At 50.5% G+C, this 18,124-nt stretch overlaps 1 protein-coding gene across 10 annotated transcripts in view; it reads right to left on the minus strand.

Annotated features, from left to right (window-relative positions):
* Positions 1–18,124, minus strand: part of LOC126983793 (adenylate cyclase type 9-like) — a 418,782-nt gene that overhangs the window by 238,763 nt on the left and 161,895 nt on the right. For all 10 annotated transcript variants that reach the window (XM_050836968.1, XM_050836942.1, XM_050836960.1 and 7 more), the window contains one exon: positions 2,275–2,526. In XM_050836968.1, coding sequence (XP_050692925.1) covers positions 2,275–2,526 — 252 coding nt within the window. The remainder of the gene's footprint in view (positions 1–2,274; positions 2,527–18,124) is intronic.

The following is an 18,124-nucleotide window of genomic DNA, read 5'->3' on the forward strand; positions in this document are numbered from 1 at the left end:
CTGCAACGCTCACAAGTATCAACATACACTGGTCCAGACAAGGAGACACACAGACAAACATACAATAAAACATTTACATCACATGTTTTAAGCATACTACTTTGTTTAGCGTAGCATGTGTTTGTTTGGTTTCAAAATCAAAATGGCGGCCATAAATCCGGATTATCCGAAAAATCGGCTTATCCGAAAGAGGCTTCCCCCCTTCCATTTCGGATAATCGGGGTTTTACTGTATATTGATATTTCAGATAGAAAAACATTGATGAATTCAAATTTTCATTATCTGTATTTTAGGAAACTTACAAAACCTTAAAACCACACGTTGACACGTACATATGGACGGTAATACTAGAAATGCCTGAACCGGTGTTGTGTTATTTGGCGTCCCCACCGTCAAAAATTGTTTACAAACACAGGTCTCTCGTGAACGGTGCATGCTCAGACCAGCAAGCGTAGACCTGTACAGTCTCACAAAGCTTTTAAACCGCAATTAAGAGTTGCTGGAAGGCTGAATCAGACATACAGTACCACTACCACCATCCTCGCTGTTTCTAGAACGACACTCTGTACGAGTTGTACTTATATGTACAGAGTGTCGTTCTAGAAACAGCGAGGATGATGGTACTGTATGTTTGATTCAGCTTTCCAGCAACTCTTAATGTGTTAAAAAAGCATTGTGAGACTGTACAGGTCTACACTTACTGGTCTGACCATGCTCAATTCACGAGAGACCAGTGTTTGTAAACAAAAGCGCCAGCTTTTGACGATGGGACACCAAATAACACAACACCGGGTGCCTTCAGTATCATGGCATGCTCACAAACGAATATGGAATATCAAATTTGAGGTAATGAATAATCATTTTGGGGGCAAAGTTAAATGATTTTTCTCTATGATATATTGATTTTTGAGTAGCATAAAAAAATAACCTAGTGTTTTAATTTTCATGATCTAAGTATGAAATCTCATCACCGAAGATATTTCATACCCCGAAGTTTTTTCATACAACACCGGGCCACGCATGCGCAATAGGGAGACAACGTTTTTTTCTGAGAGGCGGGAAAAAAGTAGCAATTATCGCTAGTTTGGTAACAAAAGTAACGAAGATACCGATATATATTTGAATAAGTAGCGGATGGTCGATAATCCGATTTTGTTATCAGCGATAAAGTATCGCGATAACTTATCGCGATAACACCCAGCTATGGTCGGTACTGACACAGCTTAAGGGGGTCAAGGGGCGCTAAACCCCCAGTTACGTAGGTTTGTTTGTTATGTTTGGTTAGTAAATTTATTCTGCACTCGGTGTGGGGCGCGGAAATACGCAGCGCGGGACGGGACATGGCAGCGGCGTGTGTGATCCAATTCGCGGGCCGGTGTTGCGAGAAATACCGCCTCACAGAAATGTCACTCTGCTGTCCACCACGCATGCGCACTGGGGGAATACACGGCAGGAAAAACATTAATTTGCCTAGTTTTGTTCTAGTTTGTCCACTCGTGATCTTTGTGAGCGGTGAGTGAAATGTAGAAACTGTAAGCAATAATAATAACTTGCGAGTTATTTTGCAAGTGCAGCTGCGGGCTGCGGCGGGCGAACAAAAGGCATTGAAAAGTCAATTATTTAATGGTTTGTGACAGAAACAGTTATCATATTATTTCATAACACCCCGAAAACTATCCCCCCCCAAAAAAAAGTTTCATCTGCCAGTGCGAGATTGGCGCACTCGTAAAATTTTACCCATTCCCGTAACAATACAGCCCTCCCGCAGGGCTCCATTGCCAACCTGGCAGCCTCAGTGCCTCGCAGTCCATCGCCAAGTGTGCTTTGCGGCTATACAGACAACGTGCACACAGCCTACACAAGAAAAAATATATACCTATGTTTATTAAGTTCATCGGTACTGTTTCATGTTTTTTTAATCGCCGCTTATAACGGATTTTTGGCATTAACGGACTAAGTTCCCCCCCAATTAGTCCGTTATATCGAGGGTTTACTGTATATAATATGTACCAATGTGGGAAAAAGTGGGTGGTCAAAAAAGCCAAGAAATCAAAACTCCCCCATGTAGCCTCTAAGGGAGTGGGGGAGGAGAGCAAGAAATAAATAAGCAATACGGCACCTTGTTGCCTTGAAATCTGAACTGACCAATCATGTGAGACCTGCTTAGATTGAGCATGGCTAAACTCTCCCTATCTATGACTCTGGGTCTGTTTTTTCAAGGCTCCTTTGAAAACCAACATATCTACCAACTGTACACCAAAATGTTTTAATTACCTTGCCTGTGTGGATGCCAACTCTCATGTTGACAGCTTCGTTGGAGGCTGCATCAAATTCCTGGATAGCATCAATCATGGCAAGGCCCATGGCCACACAGCACTGGGCATGATCTGGCCTGGGCTCTGGACACCCACTAACACTGTAATAGCAGTCACCTAGTGTGCTGATCTTCTCACAGCCACTCCTCTTGCATATGATATCAAAACGACCAAACAAGTCATTGAGAAGTCCAACAAGCTGATCTGCAGTCTGAATGGAAAATAAATGTATAAGTAAATAAATCAGGTAATCTAAGATTCTACGAAGTTGATTTTTCTTCCTTTGAATTCCCTATAACATGGCTATTTTAATGGCCATAATTATTTTATATAAAAGAAATGCTGTATAATCCATTATCATATGCAAATTACTTAAGTTTTAATACCTCCTAAATATATATTTTTTTCTGACTCATATCATCAGTCCAAGGCTTAGACTTATCATACTTATGAATATCCTAATGCATTTGTCATGTGACTGCTTAGAGTCTAAGCAATCATATTACAAGTACATTAGGATATTTATAATAAGTATAGTAATTAAAAACTTTTTTGCAAAGGCAATAAAGGTACTGATGAAAAAAATGCCTTGAGACAAAAAGACAACCAAATAAAGGGAGAAAAACATTGAAATAAGACAAAAAAATATCACATATGAATCAGTCAGTAGGGACATGTACCAGTGAGGTGTGTCGCCCCACCCACCTTCAGATGCTAAATGTAGGGGCTATTCTGAACAAGTCTCAATGCAAGCTCCCTTCCTATCCTAAGTACCATATGAAAGGATTTGTCAACTTGCTCAATTCATGAACTTTGTGGGCATCCCCTTGGCCTCCTCCATTTGTGATTGTTTCTTACATATACAACCAAGCGGGGTCAACTTCAGGGTAGCATGCCACATGCTCATATAGCCAGAGTTGGCATTAATAAATTATAAAGGTAAAAGGCCTCAATTCAGTCTCATGGATTAATCACCAATTTAACAGTCATTCCAGTGATATCCCATGATTATGAATAGGCACTTTTACCAAAGGCATCAAATCGCCTCTTCAAATTACTTATTAATGTCTGTGTCTCACAATTATAGAGTATAACAAAAAGGGTTCTTTATCTTTCAGCAAAGGAACTGACAACACCACATAGTCATGCAGAGCAAGTCCATAATACCATTGGCCAAGTTAATCTGCTGTAAGACTTCTTGATGAGACTCCCATCGTTCTGCACTACATGACCAATATGTGAAATTTTCCGAGATATCAATGTCAATGCCAGACACATAAACAAACTGTATTGCTTTATCAAGCAAGCCTCTGAAGATCTATGCCTTGGTCTCATTGGCAGATCCAAAGGGGAAGGCCCAGGGGACCCGGGCCATCCCCATGATCCTGAGTGGATACAGGAAAACTTGCTCAAAAGCGCGCTGCAGCTATAAGTGCTTTTTCTCAGAGGAATCGGCCATCTCTTTCAGATCCAAAGAGGAACACTGGCCTAAGAATGCTTTGGCACCAAGTCCAGGTCGCTATGCCCACTGATTTTGATCAGTCCACCAGTTATTCAGGAACAGGACTGCCAAGAATGGATAACCGGTAATGCTAATGCCCCTTCCACCCGCAAAAAAAAAAAAAACTTTTTTCCTTGATCCGTGCCTGCTTGGTCTTGATCCAGGAGACCTGGAGTCTCTAAGGGTTTGCCTCCTAATGCAGTGCCTCAAAATCAATCACCAGAACCTCCTGTGACTCCATGAGCCTTACTGCATCAGCGGCAAAAACAAGGTCTGTGACACTGGTATTGCCAAAGGATGCTCCACAATGACTTTGGCCCATAACTCTGCCTAATACCTAGCCCATGCATGTATTGAAAAGTGAAGGGGCAAGAACACAGCCCTGCCTCAGTCCCATGTTTACAGAAAAGAAGCTGGACACACCCGACTTCACACTTCATAGCACTGTCACAGAGTACAATCTAAAGACCAACAGTCCTTGTAGGAATCCCACAGTCACAGATCCCAGAGTGCCTTGTGATTCACTGAAACAAATGTCTTCTTAAGAACAACATAGGATGTATGCACCCTCTGTTGAAATTCACACTGGCATTCCACCAGTACACAAACCATTAGGATAAGGTCAGTGTTGACTTACCAGGCATGAACCTAGACTGTTCAGGACTCTGCAGCTTCACCAGCTGGCTTCGAATCCACAAAAGAAACAGATGGAGAAGCACCTTGCCTGGCACACTGAGCAGTGTAATATAGCAATAGTTATTGGAATCCTGGCAGTTCCCTTTCCCTTTCAAGCTAGGGACAACCAGACTTCCATTCAGAAGGAATAGTACCAAACTACCATAAGGCAGTCAAGGCCACATGCAACCCACTGGTCATCTCTGCACTGATGTTACAAATACCAGCTGCCTTTCCACCCCTCAACTTTGCCACAGCCTCTCTGATCTTGTCAAGAAAGAGTGGGCTTTTGTCAATGGATGGATCAGTATACACCATTTCCAACCCTGCAGGTAACCCAATCAGAGGGTCTGCTGCATACAACTGCACAAAGTACTCATCCCAAAGAGCTCTCTGCCCATCCATCTGACATGAGGCAGCCATCTGGTGTTTGGACAGTGCTAACCTGAGTGGGAAACTTGGTGCAGAGCTTCTTCAGGGCTCGGTAGGAAGGTCAGAGGCCACTTGCAATGGTCCTTAAATTACACCCTCAGAGAGACTCATGACATAATTCTCCTATTCTCTCCTCAGGAGAGCTCTAGTTTCATGTGACAAAGCCCTGTATTGGTTATGAGTAGATCATGCAGTACAATACAGCATGATTCCTTTATCATACTGTTACGAATGTGCTGTATGTTAATGATTGTATGTGAAGCATGATGCAATGTTAGCTCAGCATGGTGCAACTCTACTTGTTGGGACAAGAGAGACAGAGGGGAGCCCAGGGCCTCCGGCCACCAGACAGGAGAGGTGCTGAGTCGGCAGTTGCAAGCGAGAGTTGCTGAAGGGCAGTTGAGGGTGGCGAGCGGAAGCGAGTGTGACGCGTGTCTGGGCTGGCGGGGGTTCAGCTGAATGCCCCGTTCGTGAGCCATGTGCGTGTCTGTCGTGCCTCTGTGTGCCTGATTAACTGTTCTGTGCCCTTGAAAGTTGCTGTACTGTGTAAGGAACCTGTCATTAAACTAGAACTTAGCGTTGAACGTGTATCCTTTGTGCCCTGCCTCATGCTACCTCCCCTCGGTGTTCTGTGTGGGCCGCTGTGAGTGACTGGTGCCCGTGTGGCTGTTCTGAGGATCACACTGCCTGCCTGCCCGTGGATGGTGTGTGGTAGGGGGTGGCGTAACACTTGGTGTCAAAGGAGTGGGGATAAGTGAACAGTGAAGCGCGCCAAGTCATCATGGCGTCCCAAAATGGCCGCCGTGAGGGTGAGGAGGAGGGCAAGGCCGAAGCTGACACGGGTGAGGTGAAGCCAGGCCAGATGGACTTGTTCACTGCCATGCTGGCCGAGATGGAAAAGAGGGCAGACGAGAGAGCGCGCAAGCAGGCTCAGAGGGCAGAAGAGAGGGCACGCGAGCAGGCTCAGAGGGCAGAAGAGAGGGCACGCGAGCAGGCTCAGAGGGCAGAAGAGAGGGCACGCGAGCAGGCTCAGAGGGCAGAAGAGAGGGCACGCGAGCAGGCTCAGAGGGCAGAAGAGAGGGCACGCGAGCAGGCTCAGAAGGCAGAAGAGAGGGCACACGAGCAGGCTCAGAGGGCAGAAGAGAGGGCACGCGAGCAGGCTCAGAGGGCAGAAGAGAGGGCACGCGAGCAGGCTCAGAGGGCAGAAGAGAGGGCACGCGAGCAGGCTCAGAGGGCAGAAGAGAGGGCACGCGAGCAGGCTCAGAGGGCAGAAGAGAGGGCACGCGAGCAGACTGAGAGGGCAGAAGAGAGGGCAGACGAGAGGGCACACCATCTTGCCGAGGTCCTCCAGAGCAGTCTCTCGTCCCTGAAGGCGGAAACCCAGCAGTACACCGACAAGGCCTGCGACAGCGTTAAGAGTGAGCTGCCGGGAGAGGTGCAGACTCTGAAAGGTGAGGTCCAGGGCCTGAGGGAGGAGGTGGAGGCGGAGAGGCAGCGGCGAGAGTTGGCAACGTCACGCAGGGAGGAACAAGAAGTGTCACGCGTGCTGGCAGCAAGCACCAGGGTGACGGACTTGCTGGGGTCCTCGTGGGGCCCCTGGCAAGAACCCCTGGGGCCTCGCAGCGTTGTGTCAGAGCCAGCAGCTGCCGCAGGAGGTTGGGGAGCCATCGGAGCTGACCCCTTGGGTCCAGCTGGCGCCGGAGTCGGACACACTCACCCTGCCTCTCTGCCGCCTTCACCGCCGCCCTCTCCATGCCAGCCGGCTCACAGCCCACCTGCTCCGCTTTCTCCCCCATCCAGCCCCTCGGCTTCCCACCGTTCGGGGAGGCGCAAGCCGGCGGAGTATGACGGGAAGGTGGCCTGGGAGGCCTATGTTGCCCAGTTTGAGATGCTAGCTGCTGCCCAGGGCTGGGACGAGGCTGTGGAGGTGTTGGGGCACCTGCCGCCGGCCCAACGTGCTTCTTACGGGAGCATGGCGGAGGCCCTGCGGCGACGTTTCGGGCACCACCTTCAGGCCGAGGTGTATCGAGCTCGCCTGAAGAAGCGGACTCGAGGCTGGGCGAGACACTGTCGGAGCTGGCGCAGGACGTGGAAGCGCTGGTCAGAAGGTCGTATCCTGCTGCCCCGGAAGAGATGATCGTGGTGCTGGCCCGTGATTTCTTTGTTGACGCTCTGCACGACCAGCAGCTGCAGATTTACGTTAAGCAGGCGCACCCTGGGGACCTGCAGGTGGCGCTGGCGAGGGCCTTGGAATTCGAGGCCTTCCTGAAGACGACCAGCGGCCTAGGAGCGGCCGCCCAGCCCCGCCGTGACCTCCGGGGCCGGAAGGCAAAGGTGAAGAAGGCGGCGTCGAGGAAGGTGAGCCCAGACGGTTTTCGGCTCGTGTTGGGGCTGTGGCAAGAAGGGGCACATGCGCAGTCGTTGTCCGAGGGAGCGGCGACACGCTTGACCGACTGAGTTCTGACGCCTCAGCCTTGCTGCAAGGACTGTGGCAAGTCTGGCCACTGTTCGAGCGCCTGCCCCAAGCCAAAGGAGGTACTGCAGGCGGGAAACCCGGACAGGCTGGAGAAGGGGGCTGAATCCCAGCCGTCAGTCCCCGGGCCCCGACTTGTGTAAGCTGCTGCCGGATAACCAGTGCGATGCAGGTGGAGGGCTCAGTGGACAGGAAGCCATGCCGCCTGACAGTGGACACTGGGGCTGAGAAGACCTTGGTTCGGCCTGATATGCTGGCCGCCACGTGACTCCCAGACGCGCCACAGAGGCTGTGCGGCGTCACGGGCACTGTGTGCAGCTCAAGGGCCCAGTGGAGGTTCAGACGGCGTAGGGCAGCGCTGTGAGCGGCTGCCAGTGTTCGTCGCCAATCTGGACGAGCCGTGTTTGCTGGACCTCAACTACCTGACACAGAGCAAGGCTTGTGTCGACCTCGGACGGAAGCTGGTGAGGGTACGCGGTCAAGACGTGCCTTTGCTTCCGGAGGTTGGCTGTGCAGAGGTAGTCGCGCTGAGCGCCTGCACCTTGCCCCTAGGACGGAGGCCAGGGTCCGTGTCGCCTGTCCAGAGTGATGCGTGGAGCGGAAGGCATGGTGGAGCCCACGGAAAACCTGCGGCTGGCTGGCTGACGGCGTGGCAGTCGGACGGAGCCTCGTTAGCGGGGAGGAATTAGCTACGGTGCTGGTAGCTAACTTCTCCGACGAGGCCCAGAGGGTACCCGCTGGTGCCAAGCTGGGCACTTGTGGAGCGCCCAGAGGAGACGTCGGGCAGCGAGGAGCCGGCCGCTGTGGGGCCGCTGCCCGACTTCCTGGAGGATTTGGCACACCGGAACGCCACTAACCTGACGGAGGCGCAGACGTAGAAGATGCGCCACACCCTGACCTAGTACGCCGACATGTTCAGCAGGGGTGACTTGGATCTGGGTCGCACGGGGTTGGTGAAGCATAGCATCAACACGGGAAATAGTGTGCCCATCAAGAGCCCGCCCCGACGTATTGCACCAGCCAGGCGGGAGGAAATGCAGCGCATTGTCAACGAGCTGGCGGCGCAGGGGCTGATTGAGCGGTCAGACAGTCCTTGGGACGGCACGCAGCGCTTCTGTGTGGACTACCGGGCGCTGAATGATGTGACTGTCAAGGACTCTTACCCCCTGCCTAGGATCGATGACACGCTCGACGCACTGGTGGGGGCCAGGTGGTTCTCCACACTCGACCTGAAGTCGGGTTACCACCAGGTGGAGATGGCAGAGGAGCATGTCAAGACCGCTTTCTCTTTCGGGCAGGGTTTGTGGCAGTTCAACGTCATGCCCTTTGGTCTCTGCAACGCCCCTGGCTGTTTCGAGCGCCTGATGGAGAGGGTGTTGGAGGGCCTGCAGTGGAAGACAGCGCTCGTCTACATCGACGACGTCATCGTCTTTGGGAGCACCTTCGAGGAGGAGCTGGAGCGGCTGGAGGAGGTTCTACAGCGGCTGAGGAAGGCCAACCTCAAGCTCAGCCCCAAGAAGTGTTCGCTCTTCCAGCACGAGGTGCCGTTCCTGGGGCATGTCGTCAGTCGGGACGGCGTGTGCACCGACCCACAGAAGGTGGCAGTGGTGGAGAAGTGGCCCGTTCCCACCAATGTGGTGGAAGTCAGGCGCTACCTGGGCCTGTGCACGTACTACCACCGCTTCATGCAGGACTTCGCCAGCGTGGCAGCCCCTCTCCACCGGCTCACCAGGAAAGGCGTGCTTCCTGTGGGACGGGCGTGCACGCCGCTGCTCAACGGCCTGAAGAAGGCACTGGTGGAGGCACTGGTCCTGCCTTACCCGGACCCGAAGCTTCCCTACCTGTTGGACACCGACGCCAGTGCCGAGGGCGTCGGGGCGGTCCTGTCACAGGTGAAGGACGGAAGTGAGCACGTCGTGGCCTACTACAGCGCCAAGTTCAGTAGACCTGAGTGCAACTACTGCGTGACGAGGAAGGAGCTGCTGGCGGTGGTGAAGTCTCGAGCACTTCCACCCGTACCTATACGGCACTGAGTTCACCGTCCGGACCGACCACGCTGCCCTGCAGTGGTTGAAGATGCTGAAGGCGCCGGAGGGTCAGCTGGCGAGGTGGTTGGGGCGTCTCGAGCAGTATAACTATTGCATCGTCCACCGCCCGGGTCGTGTCCATTGTAACGCTGACAGTCTGAGTCGACGCCCGTGTGAGGCTGGCTGCTCACACTGTGCCCAGAAGGACTCTGACCCTCTGTGCCTCCGCCTGCAGGTGCTAGCGGGCGTCGCTGAGGGGGATGACAAGTGGCGTAAGGCGCAGCGTGAGGACGCTGATCTCGCTCCCATCATCCAGTGGCTCGAGGCTGGCGGGAGCGCCTGGGAGGCAGTGGCGGTGGAGAGCCCCGCCACCAAGTGCCTAGTAGATCAGTGGGAAACTTTGCGAGTAGACAAGAGCGGTGTGTTAGTAAAGCGCTGGGTGGCGTTGAGCGGCGTGGGTGGTAATGCGTGGGTTGTGTTAGTGCCCCGAGCCTTGCGCGCTGAGGTGCTGAGGGAGTTACATGCCGGACTTACCAGTGGCCACTTGGGCGAGAAAAAGACCCTGTGCCGTCTCCGTCAACGCTTCTACTGGGTGGGAATGCAAAGTGACGTGTCCGAGTGGTGTAGAGTGTGTGACGTGTGCAGTGCAAAGAAGGGCCCCACCAAGAGAAACCGAGCTCCGTTACAGGTGCACTGCGTGGGGGCGCCCATGGAGCGGGTGGCCGTGGACATTGCCGGCCCGCTGCCTCTCACGCCACGGGGTAACCGGTACATCTGTGTGGTGATGGGCTATTTCACCAAGTGGCCCGAGGCGTATGCACTCCCTAACCACGAGGCCGAGACCGTGGTGGGCGTGCTGGTGAATGAATTCTTTACCCGGTTTAGTGTACCCGTGGAACTGCACTCTGACCAAGGCCGTGAGTTTGAGTCCCGGGTGTTCCGGGAGTGTTGCGAGCTGTTGGGGATGCGCAAGACCCGGACGACGCCCCTCCATCCGCAGTCTGATAGCATGGTGGAGCACTTCAATCGGACCCTTGCGCAACAGCTGGCCAAGTATTGCGGGGAAGGCCAAGAAGACTGGGACGTCAAGCTGCCTGCTATGCTGATGGCGTACTGGTCCGCTGTGCATGAGGCAACGGACTACACACTCGCCCGCCTCATGTTCGGCCGGGAGCTTAGGCTACCGGTGGATTTGGCCACGGGGCGGCCCCCCAACATGAGCTTGCCCACCGTCACCTCTGGCTTCACAGCGGCACTGCAGGAAAGCCTGGCTGAGGTGCACTGACGCGTACAGGGCAAGCTCAAGGTGACAGGCCAAGCCATGAAGGAGACATACGACCGGCGCATGAGGGATGTGAGGTACTCCATGGGTGACAGAGAGCGGCTGCATAACCCCCGCCGTAAACGAGGGCTCTCGCCGAAGCTACAGAGCCCCTGGGAGGGGCCGTACACGGTGGTGGCAGCCCTCTCTGACATCACCTACCAGATTCGACGGGGACGAAAGCGCCCGTCTGTTGTCCACGTGGACCGGCTGTGGCGTTACCACGGTCCAGGGCGCTACTCCTGATGCCATGGCGGGGAAGGAGAGGACGTATGCCCCAGCAGCAGCGACGATGACATGTCAGAGGTCGACCAAGGGGCGAACGAGAACATGGGCGGTGCGAGCGAGGCGGCAGACGTCAGTGACGACCCTGAGCAAGGACTTGGGGCCGACGCCGACGCTCTGGGTGCCGCCTGCCTGCCGCCTCCCGCATCCCAGCGGCGCCCTCGGCGAGAGAGGCATCGGCCGGGATGGTTAAGAGACTTTAGTGATGTCCAAGGGGACTGATTAATTTGATTTATTTCATGTGTTTTGTTTGTTGTATGTTAGGGCAGCCGGGTCGACTGCCTTTGAGGGGGGGGGGGGGGTAGTGTTACGAGTGTGCTGTATGTTAATGATTGTATGTGAAGCATGATGCAATGTTAGCTCAGCATGGCGCAACTCTACTTGTTGGGACAAGAGAGACAGAGGGGAGCCCGGGGCCTCCGGCCACCGGGTAGGAGAGGTGCTGAGTCGGCAGTTGCGAGCGAGAGTTGCTGAAGGGCAGTTGAGGGTGGCGAGCGGAAGCGAGTGTGACACGTGTCTGGGCTGGCGGGGGTTCAGCTGAATGCCCCGTTCGTGAGCCGTGTGCATGTCTGTCGTGCCTCTGTGTGCCTGATTAACTGTTCTGTGCCCTTGAGAGTTGCTGTACTGTGTAAGGAACCTGTCATTAAACTAGAACTTAGCGTTGAACGTGTATCCTTTGTGCCCTGCCTCATGCTACCTCCCCTCGGTGTTCTGTGTGGGCCGCTGTGAGTGACTGGTGCCCATGTGGTTGTTCTGGGGATCATGCCGCCTGCCTGCCCGTGGATGGTGTGTGGTAGGGGGTGGCGTAACAATACTTAGAACCAAAGCAAAAATTCAGAACTGTTACTTCATTCCGTACCAATGTATCACCATCATAATGTACTAGCATGATATAATAAAATTATCATACCATAATTTGTACCTGATATTGTGCCACAAGAATTTGAAGCCTGGCTGCTAATCACCATATGCCAAGTTTCAGAGTCCCCTGGGAGGGCTGAGATGGAGCCACAACTTCCTAATCACAATACCAAGCCTCTGCAGTCAGGGTTCAGGTCAAGACAGTGTGGGTTAATAGGGGCACCTAACATCACCAAATGTGGAGTACAAACTTGGCGGAGGGACTGTTTTTGGGGGGCCATCAAAGGTAATGGCTAAAGAGTAGCTTAGCCGGATATTTTGTTTTTATTTATTAATGATCTACGAGACATCCTAGAGGTAAAGCAAAGTATGTGCTTATCTTTATATTCATTCATACACACACTGGTAATGTTTCTGTGGAGTCTGATTCACTTATTAGAGTGAAATTCTACTGTGATAAAGTCACATATTCGTGTCACTAGTAAAAATGAAACTAGTAATTTAAGTTTTGCCACCATGAAATATACACAAATAGATAAATATGAAAGCTCACAAAGTGACAATAAGTGACATCACCTGCTTCGTGCAGTAAAAGTATGCTATTTTAGGTACGCAGATAATTGCCAGATTGTCATACTCAGCTGCTTATATTTCCTGACATCCTGCCCCAAAACTGTCTTCTGGGCTCCAATAATGAAACTAATTTATTGTTATCGTTAAAGGAGTAAGATTCTGATGTTTCTTGGCAATAGTTAGGCGTCAGAAACCGTTAAATACTATGCTCTGAGTAGGACAATCTGGCAACGGTAGCTATACGTATTTTCATATTCTGTTGTTTATTGAATGTTGTGTTCAAGAAAAAGAATACTCATAATTTTAGTTAGTTTTTGGTTATAAGATTACATGTGGGAGGTAACATCCCAAAACCCCCAACCAGCAAAAAAAAAAAAAAAAAAAAAAAAAAAAAGTCAGCTGGCAGGAAACACGTTAAATTAATAATTAACTGTACAACAGATTACTGGATTAGTATGATGGTGGCGCAAAGGTGAGGTAAAAAACCTCGAATAATCGCAGTCACCACGAGACCAGCGGCGTCTCACTGGAAGCTAAATGGTGTCCGCTGCTCTCTCTCTAGCTGTTCTGGCAGCAACATGGCATCCTCTGCTCTCTCTAGCTGTTCTGACAGCAAAATGGCGTCCGTGTGATATTCCTGATGACGTTTAAACATGCAGCACTAGCTGTCCTGGCCGACGAGCTCCTTGCAACAGAGGATGAAAAGGACGCTGCAGTGGTTACGGTGGCACAAAGGTGTGAAATGCAATGGAAGCATGGTGGCACAGAGAGGTAAAATGCAATGACACTTATATGTGTTTGTTTGGGCCGCCATATTTGCTGATGACGTCATCACAGCACGGAGGCGCTCCACCTCTCCAAACCAGGCTGCAGCACGCAGTCCGAGTTGGCAACTCGTGCTGCGGCGTCACACGTTTGAGAGGACCCGGGGCAGTCCAGGCGGCCCAATTTCCTCTCTCAAACGCAGCCCTCAAACGAAGTCCAGGGCTGCGTTTGAGAAAGGGAATCGGGACTCAGAATGTTCCAAGAGCTCTCAAACACGTGACGCCACAGCACGGGTTACCCTCTCGGCATGTCTGCTCCTTCCCAGCTTTGAGAGTTGGAGCGCCTTGGTGCTGTGATGACTTCATCAGCTAATATGGAGGCCCAAACAAACACATATAAGTGTTTCCATTGCATTTCACCTCTCTGTGCCACCACAACCACTGCAACTTCCTTTTCATCTTCTGTTGCAAGGAGCTTGTCGGCCAGGACAGTTGGCGAGGTGCGCAAATGGCAAGACCACCTGTGCAAATGGTGGGTCGATGGCCGCAAATTAAGGCCACGCAAATGATGAGTGCGCAAATTGTGAGGTTTTACTGTATAACATTACCTTCTTTTACTTAGGAAACGTCCTGAATCCTGGATCGGCTATGGTGATGTTAGGTGCGCCTATTGCTGTTGCTACCCTACTGATCTCCCCTAACATCTGAAGAGGAAGCTAAGATAGGCCCACACCCAGCCTCAAGCACGTGTGGTTTGATGTGAAAAGCTAAGAAACAGGTACCGAAATATCATACATAACTGGCGCCACTATAAAAAACTGCCTGCGCCACGACGTGCTTGGGCCAACCATCTGGCCCATGAAGAAAGCCTACCGGCGCAATAGGCAGGGATGTAAAAAAAAAAAAAAAAAAAAAAAAAAAATGCAATTTTGCATGGTACCATACTAAAAGAAAAAAAATTGGAGTGTAATATCATAAACTTTTACCATCCTTACCATACTTCCTGTGTCCCAGCAAGACTCTTCAAGTTCTCAATATTCTCCAGCATCTCCCCAAGGCAAACTCACTCCTTAATCTTGGGGATTCTCCAAAACACTCCTTTGCAACTTGAAAACTTCATATTTCAAGGTATTCAACAAATCTACAGGGTCTTTAAGGGTGCCAAGCATATTGAACCAATTTGAGGCTGTTACTATCTACACGTGGGAATAAAAAAAGAATTTCTGTCTCTTGAGATGAAACAATATGGTTACATCTCGAGTTCCTTCTTGACTTAACATGAAGCTTGAGCAATGCAACAACTAGTCCATGAGCAGCTACAAAGAATTTGACACTTCAAAAAAACCTGCAGTTCTGAAGGATCCTGCGATGAGTGCTGAAAAGAATGTGGTCAGCCTCTTTGGCTACCCATCTGGCATTACTATACCCAATCCAGTGGTGCAGCTCCAGTTTCTGGTACCAAGAACTTGCAATGCTAAACCTCCTGGATCTTGGAAAATTCAGAAGGAGAGATCTGATGGTGTACCAGGGATATGGGGACCAACACATAACTCAAAGCCAATTCTGGCAGTACCAGAAGTAGCATAAAATTCGTCCAAGACTAGAAGTGTGTCTCAAGGAGGACATTGGTTTAATGATAAGTCAAATTTGCTGTAGAGAACCTCCTTATTTTCAACTGCACACATCTCAGTAGGAGCATACACTGCAGCAAGAGAAAGGAATGGTAGACTTCAGCTTCATTCGCATTATACACTCATCATCAGGAGTAACATCAACAACAAATGGCTGCAGTTGGCTGGATATGCCTCTAGCTACCTGCTTAAAACAAGCACCATTGCACCAGGTGTATAGTAGGTGTACTCCTTACTACTGATCTCGCCACTGCCAGGCCTCCTCGTCTCGAGTCCCATCATATCCACCTTCAGCCTTCCGAGCTCATTCACAAAATAAGGCAGTCGGTGATCCTTTGAGAGGTTCAGAACTTTCAAAGACCCCACACACAGAGCCCTCCAAAGGTTGATCCCAGGCCTGGTTTTGCAAGCAGGTTTCACTTTTGCACCACCCAAGCCACCAACTAAAACTAAAAGTAGGGCAAGGTGGCCCTCCCCTCATCAGGATACAGGGCTACCCTAGGCTTTGCCATGCACCCATCATAGGCAGTAGGCTAACCTAAAGCAAGTGCACTGAAGAAACCCTCCTCTAAGTCAAGCCCAGCAGCAAAACCAGATCAGAGACAAGGCCGACCATTACATCTTATTTTGTTCTTGGCAGTTTAATGTTTTCTGGGGAAGGGTTGCAGGGCCCACTTCAACCAACCCAAAGCAGGGGGTACACAGTACCCTCCCAAGTTTCACACTATCGAGTTTCGAGATTCTCGAGTTTCGTGCTTAGTCCTAAATTCTTACCATCCTGACTTTCAGACAGTATCGCCCCGGCTTTCAGGCTGCTTTGACATGTACGGGTCATGTCTACCTACCATCGGCATCACGCACGATTCCTTAAGGCCATGTAACACTGGCTGTTTTCCTTCAACTGTTGGGGCTACTGGCAACCACGGTTGCCCACGTACCCAACCGGGAGCAAGTTGTCGGTTGTCCATATGGATGGAAAACGGTTGGGGATACAAGCAACCGTGCGGCTGTATGTAAACAAACAGACAACGGCAGTGGCTGAGGAGAGAGGAACAGTGGAAAATGGTCCACAAAGAAACTCATAAAGTGGACTGGCAGAGCTGCTTTGTTTACTGTTTAACTGACAAGATAAGAGAACACCTCGTGCTGTGGGACCACAGTTCAAAAAACTCTTCACTATTCTATGAAAATTGTAGAAGGACTCCATCTTCACAGCACAGTTCTCTAACGAGGTTTGGGTAAACACTAGTGTCCTCCCTTCTTTGAAGCCATGATCGTGCCCACAACTGCTCCTTCCTTTCTTTTAACTGCAGCAACAAGTCCATAACTTGGGTAGCGACAGCACATGCCACACTTTAGCAGACAGCGCCATGTTAATACAGGGCAACTGCTTTGTTTTCATTGTGAATATGGGCAACCGACCTTGGCCATGTGTGACGCACACCTGGAAAAGTTGGAGTTGACGGTTGCTCCTATCACCAACGCTTTGGAGGAGAAAGGCCCAGTGTGACACCAGCAGCTTAAAAGTGCAATCGCACACGTTAGTTTCTCAGGAATTTTCCATCAAAATTATCTCCAATTTTCTGCCTCAAATCCATCCTCAAGTTTGGTCACACGGGGTACTATTGCATTCTGGGATATATCAGCTGAAAAGCAAAACAAACAATGGATCCAGACTTTGCAGCAGTTGCTATGTGGTGTTTGCTGAAGAAATAGAAAAAGAATGAAAATAAAGCAGTTGTTGGTTCGTGAGAGGTTAGCTCGGAGAGGCCTGGGTTCGAATCCCAGCCCAGGCAGTCGTTATGCAGATTGCTCACCTGTTCATCCTCTCTTTCAAGCTGGTCAAGAAATGGGTACCTGAGGAAACTTGAGAAAAGTAAACTGCAGTAATGTGGATATCATACTGGCCCTGAGTCCTTGAGTAATGGGTTCTTCCCACCACAGGCTCAAGGGCCAATTTGACAGAGATGAGTACCTAAGCCATGCACAACTAGTGTATGCCCCAACTTTACCTTTACATTCACACACCATGTTAGCAAAACCCAAGACTGTAAGTATCAACCTGACAAGAGAAAATAATGGACAATGGATATATCACTTTCTGAGAACAAAATGCTGTAAAAATGGATAATGAAAAACAAGGTTTTCATGTTATGTAAAGTTGATCATTTGGCCTATAAAAATCAAATTTGAAGACCAAGTAAGGACCATGAATTTATATGTACAGTACCCTCTCAAGTTTCGCACTATCCGAGTTTTGTGATCCTTGAGTTTAGCGCTTAGTCCTAAATTCTTACCATCAAGACTTTCGCGCATTACCGCCACGAGTTTCGCATTGCTTTGACATGTACGGGTCAGGTCTACCTACCGTTGGCGTCATGCATGCTGCCTTAAAAGGCGGTGTCCAACCACTGGGGTTATGGACAACCGCAGTTGCCCATATGCCCAACTGGGAGCGAGTTGTTGGTTGTCCTTATGGATGGAAAACGGTTGTGAGTATGAGCGTGGGTACATGAGTACCTCACGGCTGAATGTAAACAACCAGATGACGGCAGTGGCTGAGGAGTGAGGAGCAGTGGAAGATGGCCCACCAAGAGACTCGTAAAATGGACTGGCAGAGCTGCTTTGTTTACTACTTGATTAACAAGATAAGAGAACACCTCGTGCTGGGGAACCACAGTCCAAAACTCTTTTTATCAAGTCTATGAAAATTGTAGATCTCCCAGTGTTGTTTTCCTTTTCTTCTTCTTCTTCTGACCTGTAATGCATGGCAGCGACGGTGAAAAATAATAGTGAAAATAGCAAAAGGGCATAGAAAAGCAAAATCAGGGAAAGAAAAGGTCAGAAAAACACCTAAGTTCAGGGTGAAGTGTATAAGTGCGCACTGTTAAGTAACTAAGGGCCGCTTTCACAGTCACTTTGTTTGTTTTGATTGTTACCAATGGCGGCGATCGACGCTTAGTATTTCACGTGAAACTGGCTGATAGGGTAGTGGTGGCTGCAGACGAAGCGAGAAATGTTGAGAGTAAGTGGTAAGTGCGGGGCTAGGCTAACCCCGCAGCCGCCACTACCCGATCAGTCAGTTTCACGTGGAAATACTATAGCGGCGACCGCTGCCATTGGTAACGATCAAAACAAACAAAATGACTGTGAATGGGGGACTCCCGTGGTCCCGTGGTAGAGTCTGCACCTTGTGCTCTGGCAGGGTGCTGGGAGCGTATGGGTTCGAGCAGTGGTGGGCACCGATCACATTTTTGCTGTTCCGA

The sequence above is a fragment of the Eriocheir sinensis genome, chromosome 5 (assembly GCF_024679095.1).
Source record: "Eriocheir sinensis breed Jianghai 21 chromosome 5, ASM2467909v1, whole genome shotgun sequence".
Lineage (NCBI taxonomy): Eukaryota > Metazoa > Arthropoda > Malacostraca > Decapoda > Varunidae > Eriocheir > Eriocheir sinensis.